Raw genomic sequence first — 20,586 nt, 5'->3', positions numbered from 1 at the left:
TTTTTATCCAAGCGTGTCAATACTGCCCCCTATCCTAAACAACCTCCACCTCAGGTGAAGTGCCCGGAATAACAAAACACTCACAATAACATCTAACTATCGTAACCCAGGGAATACCTGGCCAGCGCATTTAAAATAAATGGATTTCACCACTTCTGGGGATCAATCAGACACTTAGACACGTAGACTCCCCCTTCAGACAGCGGTCCCTCATCCAATGGGACTTCACCAGGTACCATGCTTCCCACAGAACCCACAGTCACCCTGGCCCCTCGCCCCTACAGACCGCACCAATCCCCACTGTAATCAATTCAGTGTCAGGACAGCTCTAGGTCGCCCGCAACCGAGCAGTGACAGAGTATCTTTGAGCCTGCAAACCCTCAGATTACTCTCCTCTGACTCAGCCCTGCTTACGCCTCCAAGGTGCTGCCTCACACAGGACCACACTCAGAGCCTACGTAACAGAGGCTTTTCTTAAAAACTTGACTTTGTGTGGTTCGCTCACCTCCTTTTCAATAATGAGGAGAGACAAGGTCAATCACTAATCAGGATATTGGTGGATCATCTTGCTCCCCTCAATACTATGTTCAGAATCTGGTATCCACCCGTGCCCGCTTCCTCTCAGAACTTAGGTGGTCCAGCTGCTCCTTCAGGAGTGCGCTCCCCTGAGATCCCAATTTGGGGATCCCTGTGCACAGTTTACCCAGATCTTCAGGAGCAACCAACAGGTGAAGTTACGGATCTCATCCTCGTCGCAAAATGTAGTGAATTTCTAAATACTATCAAATGAGGAGAGACAAACTTATCACACAAGTCAGAGTTATACTTAAACTAAATCTTTATTCACTTATTAATAAGGGAGCAGGTCACATCAAACACAAATGAATGGAGTGAGTGCTCCCTGAGTGGGGTGAGCCTCTGGGTTATATACTATCTCAGGATAGGTCAGGATAGGTGCAACCTCAGAGATGACGTACAATGTTTCCAGACACTAACCCCACACATCCAGTGCCAGACCTTAGGCCCCAAATAGAAGGAACTTGCTGTTTTGTTCAGTACTAAGAACTTTGGACATTTGTTGTTACTTAGTTTCCACCTTGAGCTAGGGGAGAGAACAATCTCCCCCTAGGAGGAGTTGACTGACGCTCAGACATTGTGGAGACAAGTGATTGGTTCCCCATTACTCATGCCATCCCTTCACATGGTTTGCAATAAAGACACACAGTTCGCATATGGAAACAATGTTTCCTTCTGACCTCCTTTGCCATACTTCTTGCAGATATTCTGCATAGCAACAGGGACATGTGATAGATAAGCCTGACTTCTCCCCACTCTGGACCCTAGGTGACTGAGGCCCATTTGAGGGAGGAAGTGCAGCTGCCAACACCAGAGTCCGAAAGGAGACATTCTAATAACAAAGAGTTTCAACAGTTCAATCATATAAGCATATTCTGCAGACAAGACATCTTAATTATCTATGTTACTTAGCTAATTCTGATGTCTCCACCACAGGGGGCATAAAGCCTGGGGGTAGTGGTACTCTGGGGCTCGTGGGTGGGGTGTAGACAGCATTATGGCCATGCGCCTCTACAGAGTTAAAGGTTGCCTGGGGTATCTGTCCGGAGGAAGTGTCAATCCATCCTTGGGTGGCCATATGGAACAAGGCACTTCCACTATTGAAACTCAATCTACTATCAAAAATGAGTTTTCCTTCCTATTTTCTATCTATGACAATGACATTTACTAGACAATTTAGGGAATTGTTGTCCAAAACTAAACTTCAGCTTGTTTCAAACTCCTTTGTGAGTCTACAGAATCCAAGGGTCCTCTCTTTCACGTAGGTCAAGTTACAGCATCACACAAAGAGCTATTTCCCTTAGCAACGCTGCCTTACCAGTAACGGAGTAACTGTCTGGCACATTTATATCCAGCAGTTTACAGTCGAGAAGTAAGCTTCAAAGAAGCCTAGGCCTACTATTTAATAAAGTTTGTTATACCTTATAGTTTGACTTTACCATGCATAATGTTTCCACCTTATAAGGCTTACAGTTGATGCAGCAACCAGACGTATAGGCAAACAGTTCACTGCGCATGAGCGAAGGTGTGGTGTGAATTTCCACTACAGATAAACCGACACCACCAAGGCAGCCTGGGCTATAAGCAAAATAAACAACTGCTTAGGCCCCATCAATGGTCAGGGTCGCCCCACAAACTGTGAGGAGGACCCTAAACGGGATTCTGCTTAGGGCCCCCAAAAAGCTAGGGCTGGTGATAAAAGTATTGGTGACCTGGTACGAAATGGTGCCTAATAGTGCTTGTTTGAATGAATCCCAAATAAACAAACCAGTCACTCCTAGGTTATTTACTGTGTATGTATTAATACTTTACCCAGAAGATATCAAATGCAACCGCAACCAATAGAAATCTATCACCATAAAATCATAATCTAATCTTCCACATGTAGTTCATCCTCTGTCCAACTTGCAATAAACCCAACTGGCCAGCAGGAATCACTATTCGATAGATTTTCAGTGATGTTGCATGCATACTGTAACCAGCCATCTAGCTAATCATAAACAGTCAACGCAGCTGTTTCTAGCACGAGCTGCATCCCATCAACACAGCTGCCTCGGATTCGAACACACCAGTGTCAACCCACCGACACAGAGGAAGAACACACTGAAAAAGGTGAGTCACCTATAATTTCATGAAGATGGAATCGATGCACCAATTTGAGCTAAACATTGAAAGCAGAATGGCTTAGCAAGATAGCTATGAATAGTCCCCCGAAATACCAAAATATTTTCCCAGTGCTGTAGCAGCTAGCTAACGTAGCTGATAGCCTACACCAGAATTAATGTTGGCAAAGAACAGAGGCTTGGGATGCCAGCTAATCGTGCAAGCTAACTAAAGGCGTATTGGTAGTTTCAAAATAACACTTTTCTCAATGGAGTATTGTAGCCAGGGCTTTTCTGTGACAGTCGGGTTTAGAGGAAAATACTTTACAGTTGTAGTAAATAACAATGGCCTGTAATATAGTATAATTCCCAATGTGACATCAGCTAGCTGGCTAGCTAGTAGTTTTCTCGCTTTTTGTTCTCCCCTGTCCATTGAGTGAATGGGGAACGATGACACCTCACTCGCTAGCGTAGTGGAGAGTGCCTGGTATTTCAGCGGGCATTTCATTGTTGTAACATAAAGCCTTGACGTAAGTGGCAAAATTATGTGCCCATAGCATCCCTGCGGTGGTGGGAAGAAAACAGTGTAAACATTTGTAGCAACAAGCAAGATTGGTTATAACCACGAAAGTGTATGAAATATGTCAGCTGATAATGAAGCTGTTTGGGAGCGTCATGCAACTTTGATTCTATGGCATTTTTTGCGGACATGATGCCAAATAGTGAGCTAACGTTATATGTGACTATATCATTATTAATAATCCATTTAAAACAATACATCTTCTTATTCATGATTTAATAATGAACTGTCTTTAAGATAGCTTACTTATCCCAACCTTTTAGTAGCCTACCTCCTTTAAAGGGTGACTGATGTAAAGTGTTGCAATTGGCAGTATCTTTTTAACTGTGCATGTGGTGGTAGCTGCCAAGCCCGTTATTAGAAGTGAATAAAGCTTATATGTATTGTGTAGTATATTCACATTGCTAGAGTATGTCCATTATGCTTGTTGTCAGGTAACATATTATTTATTTTTTATTTTTCTGCCTATGGTTATCCATAGGTGTATTATTATTGACTGCTGTGTTATTGACTGTATATTTGTTTTACTCCATGTGTAACTCTGTGTTGTTGTATGTTGTCGAACTGCTTTGCTTTATCTTGGCCAGGTCGCAATTGTAAATGAGAACTTGTTCTCAACTTGCCTACCTGGTTAAATAAAGGTGAAATAAAATAAAATAAATAAAAATCCTCCAGACCATTTTATAGCTGGTCCTGAAAAAACCTTGCGTCCTGTTTTTTGGGGGGGCAAGAATCTGGCCCCTTGTTAGAGGCTTGTTTAGATGTAGGGGTCTCCTGCTGCTGGGAACTCTGGGAATGTCAGATAGAACTGGAACTTTGACACCAAAGTTTCACCCCATTGACTACCAGAGTGGGACTGTGTGCATTCTGACCCATTTTGAGCGCCCCCATCCCTCACTGGAACAACAGTCTAAACAGTTAGTTCACATTCAAAATATCTGCTATCACTCAGGTAGAGGTAGGTTTAAGTCAATTTGGGTTTTGGCTTACATTGACTGTGATTTACACACATGAAATGGAGGCTGAAATATAGCTTAGGCCTACATCATTTGGGGATAAAGCCTTAAGCTGTTTGTGATTCTATGCTATGCTACACCATGGAGAGGGTGGTCCGCATAGGGCTGTGGCAGTCACGAAATTTCGCCAGCTGGTGATTGTCAAGGAAATAACTGTCGGTCTTACGGTAATTGACCATTAATTAACATAAACACATTTAGCATCTCCTGACTTCCACACAGACTTTTTAAAATGGATTGTAGGCTAATAAATCCATGTAATATAGCCCACACCTTCTCAATAATGTCACTGTCGTAAGGATTGGACCAAAATGCAGCGGGAATGTGTATACTCATCTTTTTATTTGGCAGAAAGAAGGAAAAACAAAACAAAACACACATATACAAAAACAACGACGACAAACAGTCCTGTAAATCATACAGCTATACACGAAACAACTACCCACAAAAACCCAATGAAAAACACCCCTACTAAATAGGACCTTCAATTAGAGGCAACGAGTAACAGCTGCCTCCAATTGAAGGTCAAAACAATAAACTAGACATAGAAATAGAAAAACTAGAAAATAGAACATAGAAATACAAAACATAGAACACAACCCAAAAACCCCGACAACACAAAACAAACACACCCCTGCCACGTCCTGACCAAACTACAATAACAAATAACCCCTTATACTGGTCAGGACGTGACAAATAAATCCATTATTTATTTTAGACAAGTCTTAAGAAGCATGATATGAAGAAAATGTAGTCTATTTCAGAAGAAAAGAATAGCATATTCTGAGTTGTCCTGATGTGGTTTATGCCAAATGGCTGTGGGCTACACTAGTTCATTTAGTAGACAAGATTTGCTTATAATTCTATGGCATTATTTTATAGAATGAAGAATACAATTGAACAAAGCTGAATAAATTATATATTTTTTCTCCAAACGATTTGAGGGAGTGCGTACATGCGGCTATTCTGTGTAGAAGGGTTAATAAATAAATAGGTACTCCTATGCTTAATTTAGAGTTATTAATGTAACTTTAGTTGTTCTATAAATGTTGGGCTATACGTTTTGATTTTTAATACATTGTAAGGCTGTATGATGTGACTAATGATGATTTGAAAAAAGTGTTGAATGGCATGAGCTCTGCTTTGTTTTTTGCGCAGGCTGTACACACTCCAATAGTCTCTCATTCACAATTTGACAAGCACATGATAATGTCTCGAATTTCATGGTGGCATGCCCTTTGTGGCCATAATGCACCCTAACAAAATCCATGCCTTTTGCGGCCCGGAGTGCTGCGTTGTGCCCTTCTCCCTGAGTGTGCAGCACAATCCATCACGTGATCGGGTCTTTCTCACAGGCTACAAGTGAAGGCAGACACATTGGGGACGGAACTGTGCGTGTCCTTATCCAATTCCGAGGTGCATATTGAAGATATTGGAAAAACTGTCCACATTTACTTTTCATCAGCCAACAAGATGAGTTGGCCAAACAAACAACAAAAGCACTAGCCTATGTCAATCTAGTGTCCCCATAGTACAAAAGTCGACCTATTCTGTGCGAGAAATAAATATTCCTAACATAGTCTGGGACAGTTGTGGGATACTATAGATCACAAATTAATACAACCACTAGCATCCCCAAAAAATGTTTATGCAATGTGGCCGATGCAACAGATCATAACATTTTGTTTTTGAAATGTATTTTTATTTAACCTTAGAATAAGAACAAATTCTTATTTACAATGACGGCCTACCGCGGCCAGAGCCCAACCTGGACGACACTGGGCCAAATGTACGCCGCCCTATGGGACTCCCATTCACAGCCGGATGTGATGCAGCTTGGATTCAAACCAGGGACTGCAGTGATGCCTCTGGCACTGAGATGCGTGCCTTAGACCGCTGCGCCACTCGGGAGCCCAAAATGTTGATAAACTATTATGCTATTTCTTCACATTATAAGCACAGCAATGCGCACATGGTAGTAGACTATAAGTGTGAATGTTCTATTAGCGGAAAACACCATTATCAAAAGTGACTGCAAATGCAATTATGCATGTAATGCTTTTACTATAAAAGGTGCATATTTATGGTGAAAATTATCTTCCCCAAACTTGAAACTCACTTGCTGCTTATATATGCCAGTTAACCTCTTACATCTAGACGTTCCGCTAGCGAAACACCTGCTCCAATATCCAATGATAGGCGTGGCGCGAATTACAAATTCCTCAAAAATACAAAAACTTCAATTTTTCAAACATATGACTATTTCACAGCATTTTAAAGACAAGACTCTCCTTTATCTAACCACACTGTCCGATTTCAAAAAGGCTTTACAGCGAAAGCAAAACATTAGATTATGTCAGCAGAGTACCAAGCCAGAAATAATCAGACACCCATTTTTCAAGCTAGCATATAATGTCACAAAAACCCAGAAGACAGCTAAATGCAGCTGTTGTTTAAGTGTTCCCTTTATTTTTTTGAGCAGTGTATAATTCACAAGTGATAGGATATTATTGTCACCCATCAGACTAGTCTTCATTTAATTTTGTCTTTAAATATACTAAATAATATGTGTGTGACATTTGTTTTGATTTAGAATGGACCATTATCATGCATCTGTATCGAAACAGGGGCAGCGGGAAAAAATACGTCATCTATGTACTTAAATAGGGAATGAGGACGCTTTTCCCCGTGGTTTATTTTTATACTTCTGTTGTAAATATGAGCAATGTGTTTAATATTAGGAAAGTTGAGAAAATAAATATAGTAGGCCTAGCCTATAGAAAGCTGATCCTCCTCTTTTTAATAGAGGCCATCACTCTGTTTTCTCCCGCAATTGCATAGCCTATAGAAATGTTGCGAACATGAGCTTATTGGCTCTCATGAAGTGTTTGATTCGATTTTCGAAAACTTTTGCGTTGATGTCAGAGTGATTAGAGGGACAGTAGAGTGCTGAGTACCAGGCAGTTGTCAAGTTTGGTAGGCTACTAATGACCATCATCAGCATCAGAGCTTGGAGAAGCCTAATTACCGTGACTAAACGGTCATGTGGAATTTGACTGTCTTCGTGACTCGTGAACGCCGGTGTGGCGGTAATACAGTCACTGCAACAGCCCTAGGTCCGTGTAGCACCCCTGAGGCAGAAAAATAGTAATAAAACCCAGATTTTGGGAATGTGCTCCTGCCTGCCTTCTGCAGTATGTTGAGAGTGGCTCTTTGGCAAAAATATCTTCCTTGATTTTTGTGGTTTTGGCAAACACGGATCTAATGGAGGCTAGGAATGTTTCTCTTTTGCCAAGATCACTTAAACTGTTCTTTGGTTGTGATGTGTGTAATGTTTTTCCATGTTCAAATAAGCGACTAGTGCTTTGTGTGGCATGCTAATGGACTGTTGCAAAAGGTTAAGTCGTGGGTCACTCTGTCTATAGTCCTACTCAAAAGGCATTTCGGTACACCCACAATAACATCTGCTAAATATGTGTGTTTGGTTAGGAGGAGAAATAAAATGGGTGTTTATTAAATGGACAATTTTATTTTCTGTGACAAATTCCTCACTGGGAGTGATATATTGTGTGTGATCTAATTGTATTTATGAAACATAATAAGCTCTGTTACTGATTCTATTATGCCAGATGTGAATATTAACTGAATGTGTTTCTTCTCTCCCTCAGGGCATTTTAATTATAGGCAGCTTAACCCCTTTTTAGAGGTTACGAAAGACTGGACCCCCCAAAAAACTGGACCTCTGCCTCTGTATGGAAAAATCCCCCTTGCCTGAGGAAACAGGAGCCAAACCGGCAGGACGACCCACTGTGTGGAGCAACACAGCAGGCACACCACCATGTTCAGCCTGATCAAAAAGGACAAGGAGAAGGATGGAGGGAAGAAGGAGAAGGATAAGAAGGACAAAAAGGAGAGGATGTCTGCGGCGGAGCTGCGCAGCCTGGAGGAGATGAGCATGAGGCGTGGCTTCTTCAACCTCAAGAGGGAGTCGAAGCGGGATTCCAAGAACAAGCTGGAGATCTCCAACCCCATTCCCATCAAGGTGGCCAGCAGCCACGAGCTCAGCCTCACTGACATCGAGTCAGACGGCCTGAGCAACCGCAGTAGCATGGTGCTGGACGCAGACGGCCTGAGCGCTGCCAGCTCCACCGATGACCTAAAGGGCGATGGGAGTGGCGGTCTGGAAAAGGACCGGGGCTCGGTGCGAGACCGCGTGGCCCACTTTGGCTCAATGGCCAAGCACAACTCCTCTCAGGTCATGAAGCGTTTCTCCTTCTCCCAGAGGAGCAAAGAGGAAAGCCCCTCAGAGACCTCCACGCCCTCGGGACAGAACTCAGCCACTCCGTCCCCGCAGGTGGAGAACAAGGTGTTCGAATCACAGCACAAGCACAGCCTCCAGCAGCCGGGGCCGGGGGTCGGGCCAGCACCTTGGCCAGTACCGGTCAAGAAGGCCCGCATCCCTGAGGTGGTGGACAAAACCTTCCCTGCTGACCTGAGGCTCCCGGCCGTCATCCCTCCACAGTCTCCAGAGCCGCGGGAGCTGGAACTCCAGCGCCGCAACACGGGCGACTTCGGCTTCTCCCTGCGCCGCACCACCATGCTGGACCGCGGAGCCGACGGAGGGGTCTACCGGAGGGTGGTGCACTTCGCCGAGCCCGGGGCCGGCACAAAGGACCTGGCCCTGGGGCTGGTGCCGGGAGACCGTCTAGTGGAGATCAACGGGGGAAACGTGGAGAACAAGACCCGGGACGAGATTGTGGAGATGATCCGTCAGTCTGGGGACACGGTGAGGCTGAAGGTGCAGCCCATACTGGAGCTGAGTGAGCTCAGCCGCTGCTGGCTGAGGAACACAGACGGCCAGCGACGGGAGGCCTTGGATGTAAGTTATCCCCAATCACTCCTCTCCTTATCACCTAGATAGACATCCCATTCATACCTACAACTTCTAGAGAGGCACCCAACCCTCCCAACACATCCCACTCGTTAGTGTGGGTGTGAGCAAAGTCAGTGTGGTAACTTGATTCACCAATGCCAAGGTTGTGTTTCATGTTTTAGCAGGATGGGTGTTGTAACTCTGGAACTGTCTGATGATGATCACTGTTGCTCCTCTCTAACTAGGTCTAACAAACAACCATATTTCCCTCCCAGTTCCCACACAAGTTTTTTACAGTTGGCCTCAACCTATGGATTGGCCCAGACACTTAACAGTCTCTCATTGTTTTCACATCGCACTTCAATCCAAGTCCAGTGTGTTTTTTCTGTGAAGTAAAAAAAACTATTACCCAACAAAAATGTTATTTTGAGAAAAGTTAGTGACGAACTTACCACAGCTCTGATGGATTGAAGCAGTTTCTATGAGGCTCTGCTTGCTATGTTTCTTCCTCTCCTTACAGACCTTCTGTAATGTTTAGGTTTCAGCCATGCTTTCCTGTGGGTGTCTGGGCTTGATGTAGAAATGTCACCTTGATGTGTGCAGCCCAGCCCCAGATGTTGAAGAGTCAAATCCTGCCCGGACCGCCCGGTTAATATTAAACGGAAGCTGTTGAGGCTAATCTTGTATTTTATGCTCTGCTTCCTTGTTGGTTTTATATAAGAAAGGCATTCTGCCCAGGTTGGAGCATCTGTGAGGGTAGATAGGTATGTAAGTGTGTGTGTTTGTATGTAAGTATGTCTGCATGCTGAAATAAGTAAAGGGTGTGTCTGTGTTTGTGTGAACAGGCTACTGTTCTGGAACTGCTGTCCAGTTCAGAGTTCAGATAAAGATAACGTTTGGTCAGGGCAAACTAGGCTCTACAACCCAGGTGTGTGTGTGTGTGTGTGTGTGTGTGTGTGTGTGTGTGTGTGTGTGTGTGTGTGTGTGTGTGTGTGTGTGTGTGTGTGTGTGTGTGTGTGTGTGTGTGTGGGTGGGTTGGATAATACTTATTTCTTTAATCACATTAGGATTAGGAAAGATGGGCCACACCCTCCTCATGCAACTTGCAACAGTTGGAATTTAAATCAGTTTGTGATGACTTCCGTGTATTACACTGCTATAAACAGTGTGTGTGTTTTATGTGTTCACCATGTCCTGTAACCACTCAAGAACAGCAGACAATGTATCATGTTTGTTCAGTCATTTGCAAATAGTTATACTGCTGCGTAAGTTATGTATCAATGATTTTTTTTTAATTATATTCCTATCCAAGAATTTTCCTTGTTTGTAATCTTGTGGACTGGATGTTTGTGATGTTGGTTAGTAAGACGGTTATGTTACTGTTCAGTGCGATAGTGGATTGTTGTGGAGCGGTGAAAAGGGTGTGTTTTTGGTTGTGTGTATACAATTATGTGTCTGGATACTTGCTAGTGTGTTGTGTGTCTGTGTTTATGTGTGTGTGTGTGTGTGTGTGTGTGTAGTGTGGTAGGCCTTGTCCCTTGTTAGGTGGCACACAGTGGTCTGATTGCACTTTGGGCCAGGGAGTGTTTTGAAACATGAAGGATACTCTGTGCCTAATAACTAGGTTTACTAAATGGTAACATACACTGGCAATTCATGGCCATTTCTGTTGTCACCCAACATCAAACTGCTCCTCTTGATTTTTGTATCTGACTTTCAGCCTGGAATAATTGGTTCTTTGAAGCTTGAGGGCATTAAATGGGCCAATCTTAATGCACAAGTAAAACGCCTTCACTCTTAGAAAAAAGGGTTCCAAAAGGGTTCTTCAGCTGTCCCAATAGGAGAACCCTTAGTTTAGTCTGTGAAAGGACATGGAATACCAAGGCACAAGCTTGTCTTAGCAAACCTGTCTAAGCTACACAGTGAAGACATGGCTGGCTACTGAGAACCTCGGGTCATGAGAAATAAGCCAACTTGGAGATACTTGAAAAACACTGGGGAAATGATCTGTTCCCCCAAAATGATCCATTCCCCCCACCCCTCCTGTCTTCCTCAGTCCGGCATTTTCGGCATTGTTCTATTTCGGAATTTACCAATAAACAAAAAAGGACTTTGCTGTGCTGTTCAGTTTGAGGCCAGCCTCTCTCTTTGTGCTTTTCCTGGCTCTGCGCCCCCCTCCCTGTGTAGTGTAGCCTAAACCACTGCTGTCTCCTAGAACAGAAACAGTGAGAGTAGATCAGAATCAGATCCCAGGTGTAGACTGACTTCCACTGCTGTCTCCTAGAACAGAAACAGTGAGAGTAGATCAGAATCAGATCCCAGGTGTAGACTGACTTCCACTGCTGTCTCCTAGAACAGAAACAGGGAGAGTAGATCAGAATCAGATCCCAGGTGTAGACTGACTTCCACTGCTGTCTCCTAGAACAGAAACAGTGAGAGTAGATCAGAATCAGATCCCAGGTGTAGACTGACTTCCACTGCTGTCTCCTAGAACAGAAACAGGGAGAGTAGATCAGAATCAGATCCCAGGCGCAGACTGACTTCCACTGCTGTCTCCTAGAACAGAAACAGTGAGAGTAGATCAGAATCAGATCCCAGGCGTAGACTGACTTCCACTGCTGTCTCCTAGAACAGAAACAGGGAGAGTAGATAAGAATCAGATCCCAGGCGCAGACTGACTTCCACTGCTGTCTCCTAGAACAGAAACAGTGAGAGTAGATCAGAATCAGATCCCAGGCGCAGACTGACCTCCACTGCTGTCTCCTAGAACAGAAACAGGGAGAGTAGATCAGAATCAGATCCCAGGTGTAGACTGACTTCCACTGCTGTCTCCTAGAACAGAAACAGGGAGAGTAGATAAGAATCAGATCCCAGGCGCAGACTGACTTCCACTGCTGTCTCCTAGAACAGAAACAGGGAGAGTAGATCAGAATCAGATCCCAGGCGCAGTCTGACTTCCACTGCTGTCTCCTAGAACAGAAACAGTGAGAGTAGATCAGAATCAGATCCCAGGTGTAGACTGACTTCCACTGCTGTCTCCTAGAACAGAAACAGTGAGAGTAGATCAGAATCAGATCCCAGGCGCAGACTGACTTCCACTGCTGTCTCCTAGAACAGAAACAGGGAGAGTAGATCAGAATCAGATTACATTTACATTACATTTAAGTCATTTAGCAGACGGTCTTATCCAGAGCGACTTACAAATTGGTGCATTCACCTTATGATATCCAGTGGAACAACCACTTTACAATAGTGCATCTAAATCTTTTAAGGGGGGGGGGTTAGAAGGATTACTTTATCCTATCCTAGGTATTCCTTAAAGAGGTGGGGTTTCAGGTGTCTCCGGAAGGTGGTGATTGACTCCGCTGTCCTGGCGTCGTGAGGGAGCTTGTTCCACCATTGGGGTGTCAGAGCAGCGAACAGTTTTGACTGGGCTGAGCGGGAACTGTGCTTCCTCAGAGGTAGGGGGGCCAGCAGGCCAGAGGTGGATGAACGCAGTGCCCTTGTTTGGCTTTAGGGCCTGATCAGAGCCTGAAGGTATGGAGGTGCCGTTCCCTTCACAGCTCCGTAGGCAATCACCATGGTCTTGTAGCGGATGCGAGCTTCAACTGGAAGCCAGTGGAGAGAGCGGAGGAGCGGGGTGACGTGAGAGAACTTGGGAAGGTTGAACACCAGACGGGCTGCGGCGTTCTGGATGAGTTGTAGGGATTTAATGGCACAGGCAGGGAGCCCAGCCAACAGCGAGTTGCAGTAATCCAGACGGGAGATGACAAGTGCCTGGATTAGGACCTGCGCCGCTTCCTGTGTGAGGCAGGGTCGTACTCTGCGAATGTTGTAGAGCATGAACCTACAGGATCGGGTCACCGCCTTGATGTTAGTGGAGAACGACAGGGTGTTGTCCAGGATCGCGCCAAGGTTCTTAGCACTCTGGGAGGAGGACACAAGGGAGTTGTCAACCGTGATGGCGAGATCATGGAACGGGCAGTCCTTCCCCGGGAGGAAGAGCAGCTCCGTCTTGCCGAGGTTCAGCTTGAGGTGGTGATCCGTCATCCACACTGATATGTCTGACAGACATGCAGAGATGCGATTCGCCGCCTGGTTATCAGAAGGGGGAAAGGAGAAGATGAATTGTGTGTCGTCTGCATAGCAATGATAGGAGAGACCATGTGAGGATATGACAGAGCCAAGTGACTTGGTGTATAGCGAGAATTGGAGAGGGCATAGAACAGAGCCCTGGGGGACACCAGTGGTGAGAGCGCATGGTGCGGAGACAGATTCTCGCCACGCCACCTGGTAGGAGCGACCTGTCAGGTAGGACGCAATCCAAGCGTGGGCCGCGCCGGAGATGCCCAACTCGGAGAGGGTGGAGAGGAGGATCTGATGGTTCACAGTATCAAAGGCAGCAGATAGGTCTAGAAGGATGAGAGCAGAGGAGAGAGAGTTAGCTTTAGCAGTGCGGAGAGCCTCCGTGACACAGAGAAGAGCAGTCTCAGTTGAATGCCCAGTCTTGAAACCTGACTGATTAGGATCAAGAAGGTCATTCTGAGAGAGATAGCAGGAGAGCTGGCCAAGGACGGCACGTTCAAGAGTTTTGGAGAGAAAAGAAAGAAGGGATACTGGTCTGTAGTTGTTGACATCGGAGGGATCGAGTGTAGGTTTTTTCAGAAGGGGTGCAACTCTCGCTCTCTTGAAGACGGAAGGGACGTAGCCAGCGGTCAAGGATGAGTTGATGAGCGAGGTGAGGAAGGGGAGAAGGTCTCCGGAAATGGTCTGGAGAAGAGAGGAGGGGATAGGGTCAAGTGGGCAGGTTGTTGGGCGACCGGCCGTCACAAGACGCGAGATTTCATCTGGAGAGAGAGGGGAGAAAGAGGTCAAAGCACAGGGTAGGGCAGTGTGAGCAGTACCAGCGGTGTCGTTTGACTTAGCAAACGAGGATCGGATATCGTCAACCTTCTTTTCAAAATGGTTGACGAAGTCATCCGCAGAGAGGGAGGGTGGGGGGAGGGGGAGGAGGATTCAGGAGGGAGGAGAAGGTAGCAAAGAGCTTCCTAGGGTTAGAGGCAGATGCTTGGAATTTAGAGTGGTAGAAAGTGGCTTTAGCAGCAGAGACAGAAGAGGAGAATGTAGAGAGGAGGGAGTGAAAGGATGCCAGGTCCGCAGGGAGGTGTGTTTTCCTCCATTTCCGCTCGGCTGCCCGGAGCCCTGTTCTGATCCCAGGTGCAGACTGACTTCCACTGCTGTGAGAGGGTTAGAGTCTCAATCTGACAGATCATGATGATGCAGTCAACAACCTGAGAAGTGTGCATTGGTGTAGGCCTGGGAATTGTCAGTGACCTCACAATACGATATTAGTAAGATACTATACGATTTGTATTGCTTTTTAGTTTAGTATATTTGATCATTTAAACAAGATACAACACATATACAACATTATGCTCTTGATTAAAAATCATCAATGATAAACACAAGTCTAGAAATTATTTCCATTGTGGTCCTCTTTCATGATAGCATTTGGCAAGTGTGGCATATGTGGTAGGATATATGTTGTGATTCACACCATGTATTGCAATTCGATACAGTGATTTTATTACGATTTGATGTTCCAAACATATTGTCTGCTCCAGAGACACAAGCGAGAGCATGAGTGTCACGGCGTGGGTGTAGGTAGCAGAGAAGTCAAGTGCAGGAGAAACAAGCTTGGTGGAACTGGATTAGTTTAATAAAGTAAAAACTAACTCCAAAACCAAAGTACAATACAAAGGAAACATGGGTAAAAAACCCTGTTGCGCACCAAAAATTACAACACGTGCAAAACAACAAACAATCTCTGACAAAGACATGAGGGGAAACAAAGGGTTAAATACACAACATGTAATGAATGGGATTGGAGCCAGGTGTGTAGGAAGACAAGACAAAACCAATGGAAAATGAAAAATGGATCAATGATGGCTAGAAGAAGACCGGTGACGTCGACCGCCGAGCACCGCCTGAACAAGGAGGGGCATCAACTTCGGCAGAAGTCGTGACAGTACCCCCCCCCCGACGCGCGGCTCCAGCAGTGCGTCGACACCGGCCTCAGGGACGACCCGGAGGACGAGGGGCAGGGCGATCCGGATGGAGACGATGGAACTCTCGCAGCAGGGAAGGATCTAACACATCCTCCACCGGAACCCAGCATCTCTCCTCCGGACCGTACCCCTCCCAGTCCACGAGGTACTGAAGGCCCCTCGCCCGACGTCTCAAATCCAGGATGGATCGAACGGAGTACGCCGGGGCCCCCTCAATGTCCAGAGGGGGCGGAGGAACCTCCTGCACCTCAGCCTCCTGGAGCGGACCAGCCACCACCAGCCTGAGGAGAGACACATGGAACGAGGGGTTAATGCGGTAATGGGGGGGAAGCTGTAACCTATAACATACCTTGTTCACTCTCCTCAGGACTTTAAACGGCCCCACAAACTGCGGACCCAGCTTCCGGCAGGGCAGGCGGAGGGGTGGGTTTCGGGTCGAGAGCTAGAGCTCCCTGCCTGCTACCTCGATTCCCAGAGGAACCAACCCATACCGGGGGCTCACTATGGTGACGGCCTGCGCCAACTTTCTGGCGCCGTACGGCGCGCTGAAGGTGGACGTGAGCGGTCCCAGGTTTCCTCCGCGTGCCGGAACCAATCGTCCACCGCAGGAGCCTCGGTCTGACTCTGAAGCCAAGGGACCAGAACCGGCTGATACCCCAACACAGACTGAAAGGGAGAGAGGTTAGTGGAGGAGCGGCGGAGCGAGTTCTGGGCCATCTCTGCCCAGGGCACGAACGCCACCCACTCCCCCGGCCGGTAAGACCTCAGAAACCTACCCACATCCTGGTTAACTCTCTCCACCTGCCCGTTACTCTCGGGGTGAAAACCTGAGGTAAGGCTGACCGAGACCCCCAGACGTTCCATGAACGCCTTCCAGACCCTTGATGTGAACTAGGGACCCTGATCAGACACTATATCCTCAGGCACACCGTAGTTACCGGAAGACGTGTGTAAACAGAGCCTCCGCAGTTTGTAGGGCCGTAGGGAGACCGGGCAAAGGGAGGAGACGACAGGACTTAGAAAAACGATCCACAACGACCAGGATCGTGGTGTTACCTTGTGAAGGTGGAAGATCGGTTAGGAAATCCACCAACAAGTGCGACCACGGCTGTTGTGGAACGGGTAAGGGTTGTAACTTACCTCTGGGTAGGTGTTTAGGAGCCTTGCACTGGGCGCACACTGAGCAGGAGGAAACATAAACCCTCACGTCCTTAGCTAAAGTGGGCCACCAGTACCTCCCACTAAGACAGCGCATCGTCCGACCGATCCCAGGATGACCAGAGGAGGGTAACGTGTGAGCCCAGTAGATCAATCGGTCGCGGACAGCAGACAGAACGTACAGACAGCCAGCTGGACACTGAGGGGGAACGGGCTCTGCACGTGACGCCCGCTCAATGTCCGCGTCCAGCTCCCACACTACCGGTGCCACCAAACAAGAGGCTGGGAGTATGGGAGTGGGATCCATGGACCGCTCCGCTGTGTCATACAGCCGGGACAGTGTGTCTGCCTTAACGTTCTGAGAGCCTGGTCTGTAAGAGAGGGTAAACACAAAACGGGTGAAAAACATGGCCCACCTTGCCTGGCGAGGATTCAGTCTCCTCGCCTCCCGGATGTACTCCAGATTGCGGTGGTCAGTCCAGATGAGAAAGGGGTGTTTAGCCCCCTCAAGCCAATGTCTCCACGCCCTTCAACGCCTTGACGACAGCCAACAGCTCCCGGTCCCCCACATCATAGTTTCGCTCCACCGGGCTGAGCCTCTTAGAGAAGAAGGCACGGGGTGGAGCTTAGGTGGCGTACCCAAGCGCTGAGAGAGCACAGCACCTATCCCAGCCTCAGACGCATCCACCTCCACTATGAATTGCAAAGAGGGATCCGGATGAGCCAACACAGGAGCCGAGGTAAACAGATCCTTCAGGTGCCTAAAAGCCTTGTCCGCCCCAGCCGACCACTGCAAGTGCACCGGGCCCCCCTTCAGCAGTGAGGTAATGGGAGCAGCTACCTGATCAAAACCCCGGATAAACCTCCGGTAGAAGTTGGCAAACCCTAAAAATCACCACCTCCTTCACCATGGTGGGAGTCGGCCAATTACGCACGGCTGCAATGCGGTCACTTTCCATCTCCACTCCTGACGTGGAAAGGCGATACCCTAAGAAGGAGACGGACTGTTGAAAGAACAGGCATTTCTCAGCCTTGACATACAGGTCATGCTCCAACAGGCAACCAAGCAATCTGCGCACCAGGGACACATGCTCGGCGTGTGTAGCGGAGTATATCAGAATGTCATCGATATACACCACTACACCCTGCCCGTGCAGGTCCCTGAAAATCTTGTCTACAAAGGATTGGAAGACTGATGGAGCATTCTTCAACCCGTACGGCATGACGAGGTACTCATAATGCCCAGAGGTGGTACTAAATGCTGTCTTCCACTTGTCTCCCTCTCGGATACGCACCAGGTTGTAGGCACTCCTGAGATCCAGTTTAGTGAAGAAGCGCGCTCTGTGCATTAACTCAATCGCCGTGGCGATCCGAGGTAGCGGGTAACTGTACCCCACCGTGATTTGATTGAGACCTCGATAATCAATGCACGGTCGCAGACCTCCATCCTTCTTCACAAAAAATAAACTCTAGGTGACGGGTGATGTGGAGGACCGAATGTACCCAAGACGCAGGGATTCGGAGACATATGTCTCCATAGCCACCGTCTCCGCTTGCGACAGGGGATACATGTGACTCCTGGGAAGTGCAGCGTCTACCATGAGATTTATCGCAAAATCTCCTTGTCGATGGGGTGGTAATTGAGTCGCCTTCTTTTTACAGAACCACCAGACCCTAATCTGGACGTCCGCGAGCAGCCAGCAGGTTGTCCAGCCGGATGGACAGATCCACCAGCTGGTCGAATGTGAGGGTGGTGTCTCTGCAGGCCAGCTCCCGACGGACGTCCTCACGCAGACTGCAGCGGTAATGGTCGATCAGGGCCCTGTGATTCCATCCCGCACCGGCTGCCAGGGTCCTGACCTCCAGGGCAAACTCCTGGATGCTCCTCGTCTCCTGCCTCAGATGGTAGAGGCGCTCACCCACCGCTCTGTCCTCGGGTGGGTGGTCGAAGACTGCCCGAAAACGGCCGGTGATCTCCTCAAAACGGTCCAACGCCACATCTCCCTCTCCACACACGGCGCTGGCCCACTCCAGGGCTCTCCCAGTGAGGCACGAGATGAGGGCGAAACTCTTCTCACGGTCTGATGGAACTGGGTGGACCGTGGCCAGATAAAGGTCTAATTGGAGGAGGAAACCCTGTCAGTTGGCAGCACCTCCGTCGTACCCCTGTGGCATGGATAGACGGATCCCACTGGGTTCAGGTGGAAAAGGGGCGCTCAGGATAGACCCCGGTTGGGCTGGTGGAGGCGCTGGAAGAACTCCCTGTCTCTCCCAGTGGTCCTAATTCTGGACTTCGCGATCCATGGCGGCGCACAGATGGTGAAGCTTTTCCGCATGCTCCTGGACGCGCTCCTCCACCTTTATGTCCGGGGTACCTTCTCCTGCTGACTTCATATAGGGTCAGAGATTTTGTCACGGCGTGGGTGTAGGTGGCAGAGAAGTCAAGCGCAGGAGAAACAAGCTTGGTGGAACTGGAGTAGTTCAATAAAGTAAAAACAAACTTCATAGCCAAAGTACAATACAAAGGAAACATGGGTATAAAAAACCTGTTGCGCACCAAAAATGACAACACGCGCAAAACAACAAACAATCTCTGACAAAGACATGAGGGGAAACAAAGGGTTAAATACACAACATGTAATGAATGGGATTGGAGCCAGGTGTGTAGGAAGACAAGACAAAACCAATGGAAAATAAAAAATGGATCAATGATGGCTAGAAGACCGGTGACGTTGACCGCCGAGCACCGACCAAACAAGGAGGGGCATCGACTTCGGCAGAAGTCGTGACAATGAGAAAATTTGTTTTGCTCAGTCATGGAAATAAATGTGCTGAAAACATGTTGACTCACTATTTTTTTAAAGATGGAGAACAAGCTATAGGATGAAAAATACCGTAGGTACAGCTGACTATCGATTTCTAAGTATTGATTATAATATTGTCTAAAATAATATCGCAATATTTAACTATCGAACCCCCCCCTTCTTCTTTGTTCTCTGCAATCAACCCTCCTCCCTTTCTGTTCCACACCCCTGCCAGCACTCTCCCTCTCCCATCTGTCATCTTCCAGCTGATGTCCCCTCTACAATACTGTCTTTGTTATCGCTTGTCATGTAGCTCTATCACGTAGCGAGCGGTCCTCTCCCCTAAGGGGGGTAGGGAGGCCAATTTGGAGCTTTTTGTTTGTGTCCCTCAATTGGCTGAGGTACAAGGGCCCTTGTGACACAAAGTCCTAATGAAAGTCTAATCTGCCCAAACCGCAATGGAATTCATCTGCTGAGAGCGAGCCGTGTTCTGGTCACATGTTGTTCTCTGGAGTTTTGGGGAGAAAAATAAAGAATGTATTTTCTTGCGGAGACGGAGAGTGACTCTGGGAATGTGGGCCCTCCCTCCCTGGGCACTAGAGTTGGTTTCTTGTTAAAATACCCTCAATACTCAATACTTTGAGTCACAGTGTGGATAAGAGAGTTGTTTTTTTAACCAAGTGGCCGAGCGCTCTGTTTACATCACGCAAACAGGAAGTGAGGGCTGCTTGGGGGTTGGGGTGTGTATGTGTGGTTGCGTCCGTTATTGATTTATATGTCCCAGTCTCACTAAGCAAAAGGCCAGCTCTCCATCCCTTTGTCTTTTCAAACAAACATCAACAGCTTGTACGGTCGGGTCATCCGTTCAAATGAAGGAGAACCAACAGAACGGTCATTTCTCAGTTCAACAAAGGCAGTAATGGCGCAACACAGCCAGGAGGCACGCTTCACATTCCCTTGATTTAGAACCACTCTCCAACGGGTCTCCAGGCCCATGGTAGAAAGACATTCAATGCAGAGTCTGTTTCATAAACATTAACTATCATGGGGTTTTTTTTCAACTAAAAGTTAATGAAGGAATGTGCAGCCTCCTCAGCCGTATGAATGAGAACAACATGTTGAAATTATCCTCTTCCATAGCTAAGGAATGTGAGGAGGACAGGAAGCAGGAGACTGCCCGGGAGTATGCTCTGAAATGGGGCTTTAAAAATGAACACACACGTGGGCACAAGTTGCACGTGAGTATGCTCTGAATACACACACACACACACACACACACACACACACACACACACACACACACACACACACACACACACACACACACACACACACACACACACAAGGTGATTTACCAGTGCCCCAGACAGACAGGAAGCTCCCATTCTCCCAGTCAGTGGTTCATGTGG

The 20,586-nt window shown here is 47.3% G+C and overlaps 1 protein-coding gene across 10 annotated transcripts in view; it reads left to right on the top strand.

The window, feature by feature from the left end:
* Positions 1-2,531: 2,531 nt before the first annotated feature.
* LOC106613097 (unconventional myosin-XVIIIa) overlaps positions 2,532-20,586 on the top strand; it is a 203,810-nt gene continuing 185,755 nt past the window's right edge. For all 10 annotated transcript variants that reach the window (XM_014215026.2, XM_014215025.2, XM_045724671.1 and 7 more), the window contains exons 1-2: positions 2,532-2,688; positions 7,943-9,153. In XM_014215026.2, coding sequence (XP_014070501.2) covers positions 8,113-9,153 — 1,041 coding nt within the window. In that variant the 5' untranslated portion in view covers positions 2,532-2,688; positions 7,943-8,112. The remainder of the gene's footprint in view (positions 2,689-7,942; positions 9,154-20,586) is intronic.

This window comes from Salmo salar, chromosome ssa09 (assembly GCF_905237065.1).
Source record: "Salmo salar chromosome ssa09, Ssal_v3.1, whole genome shotgun sequence".
Classification (NCBI taxonomy): Eukaryota; Metazoa; Chordata; class Actinopteri; order Salmoniformes; family Salmonidae; genus Salmo; species Salmo salar.
The sequence above is the reverse complement of the archived record's forward strand: the minus strand, read 5'-3'. Positions and strand labels throughout refer to the sequence as shown.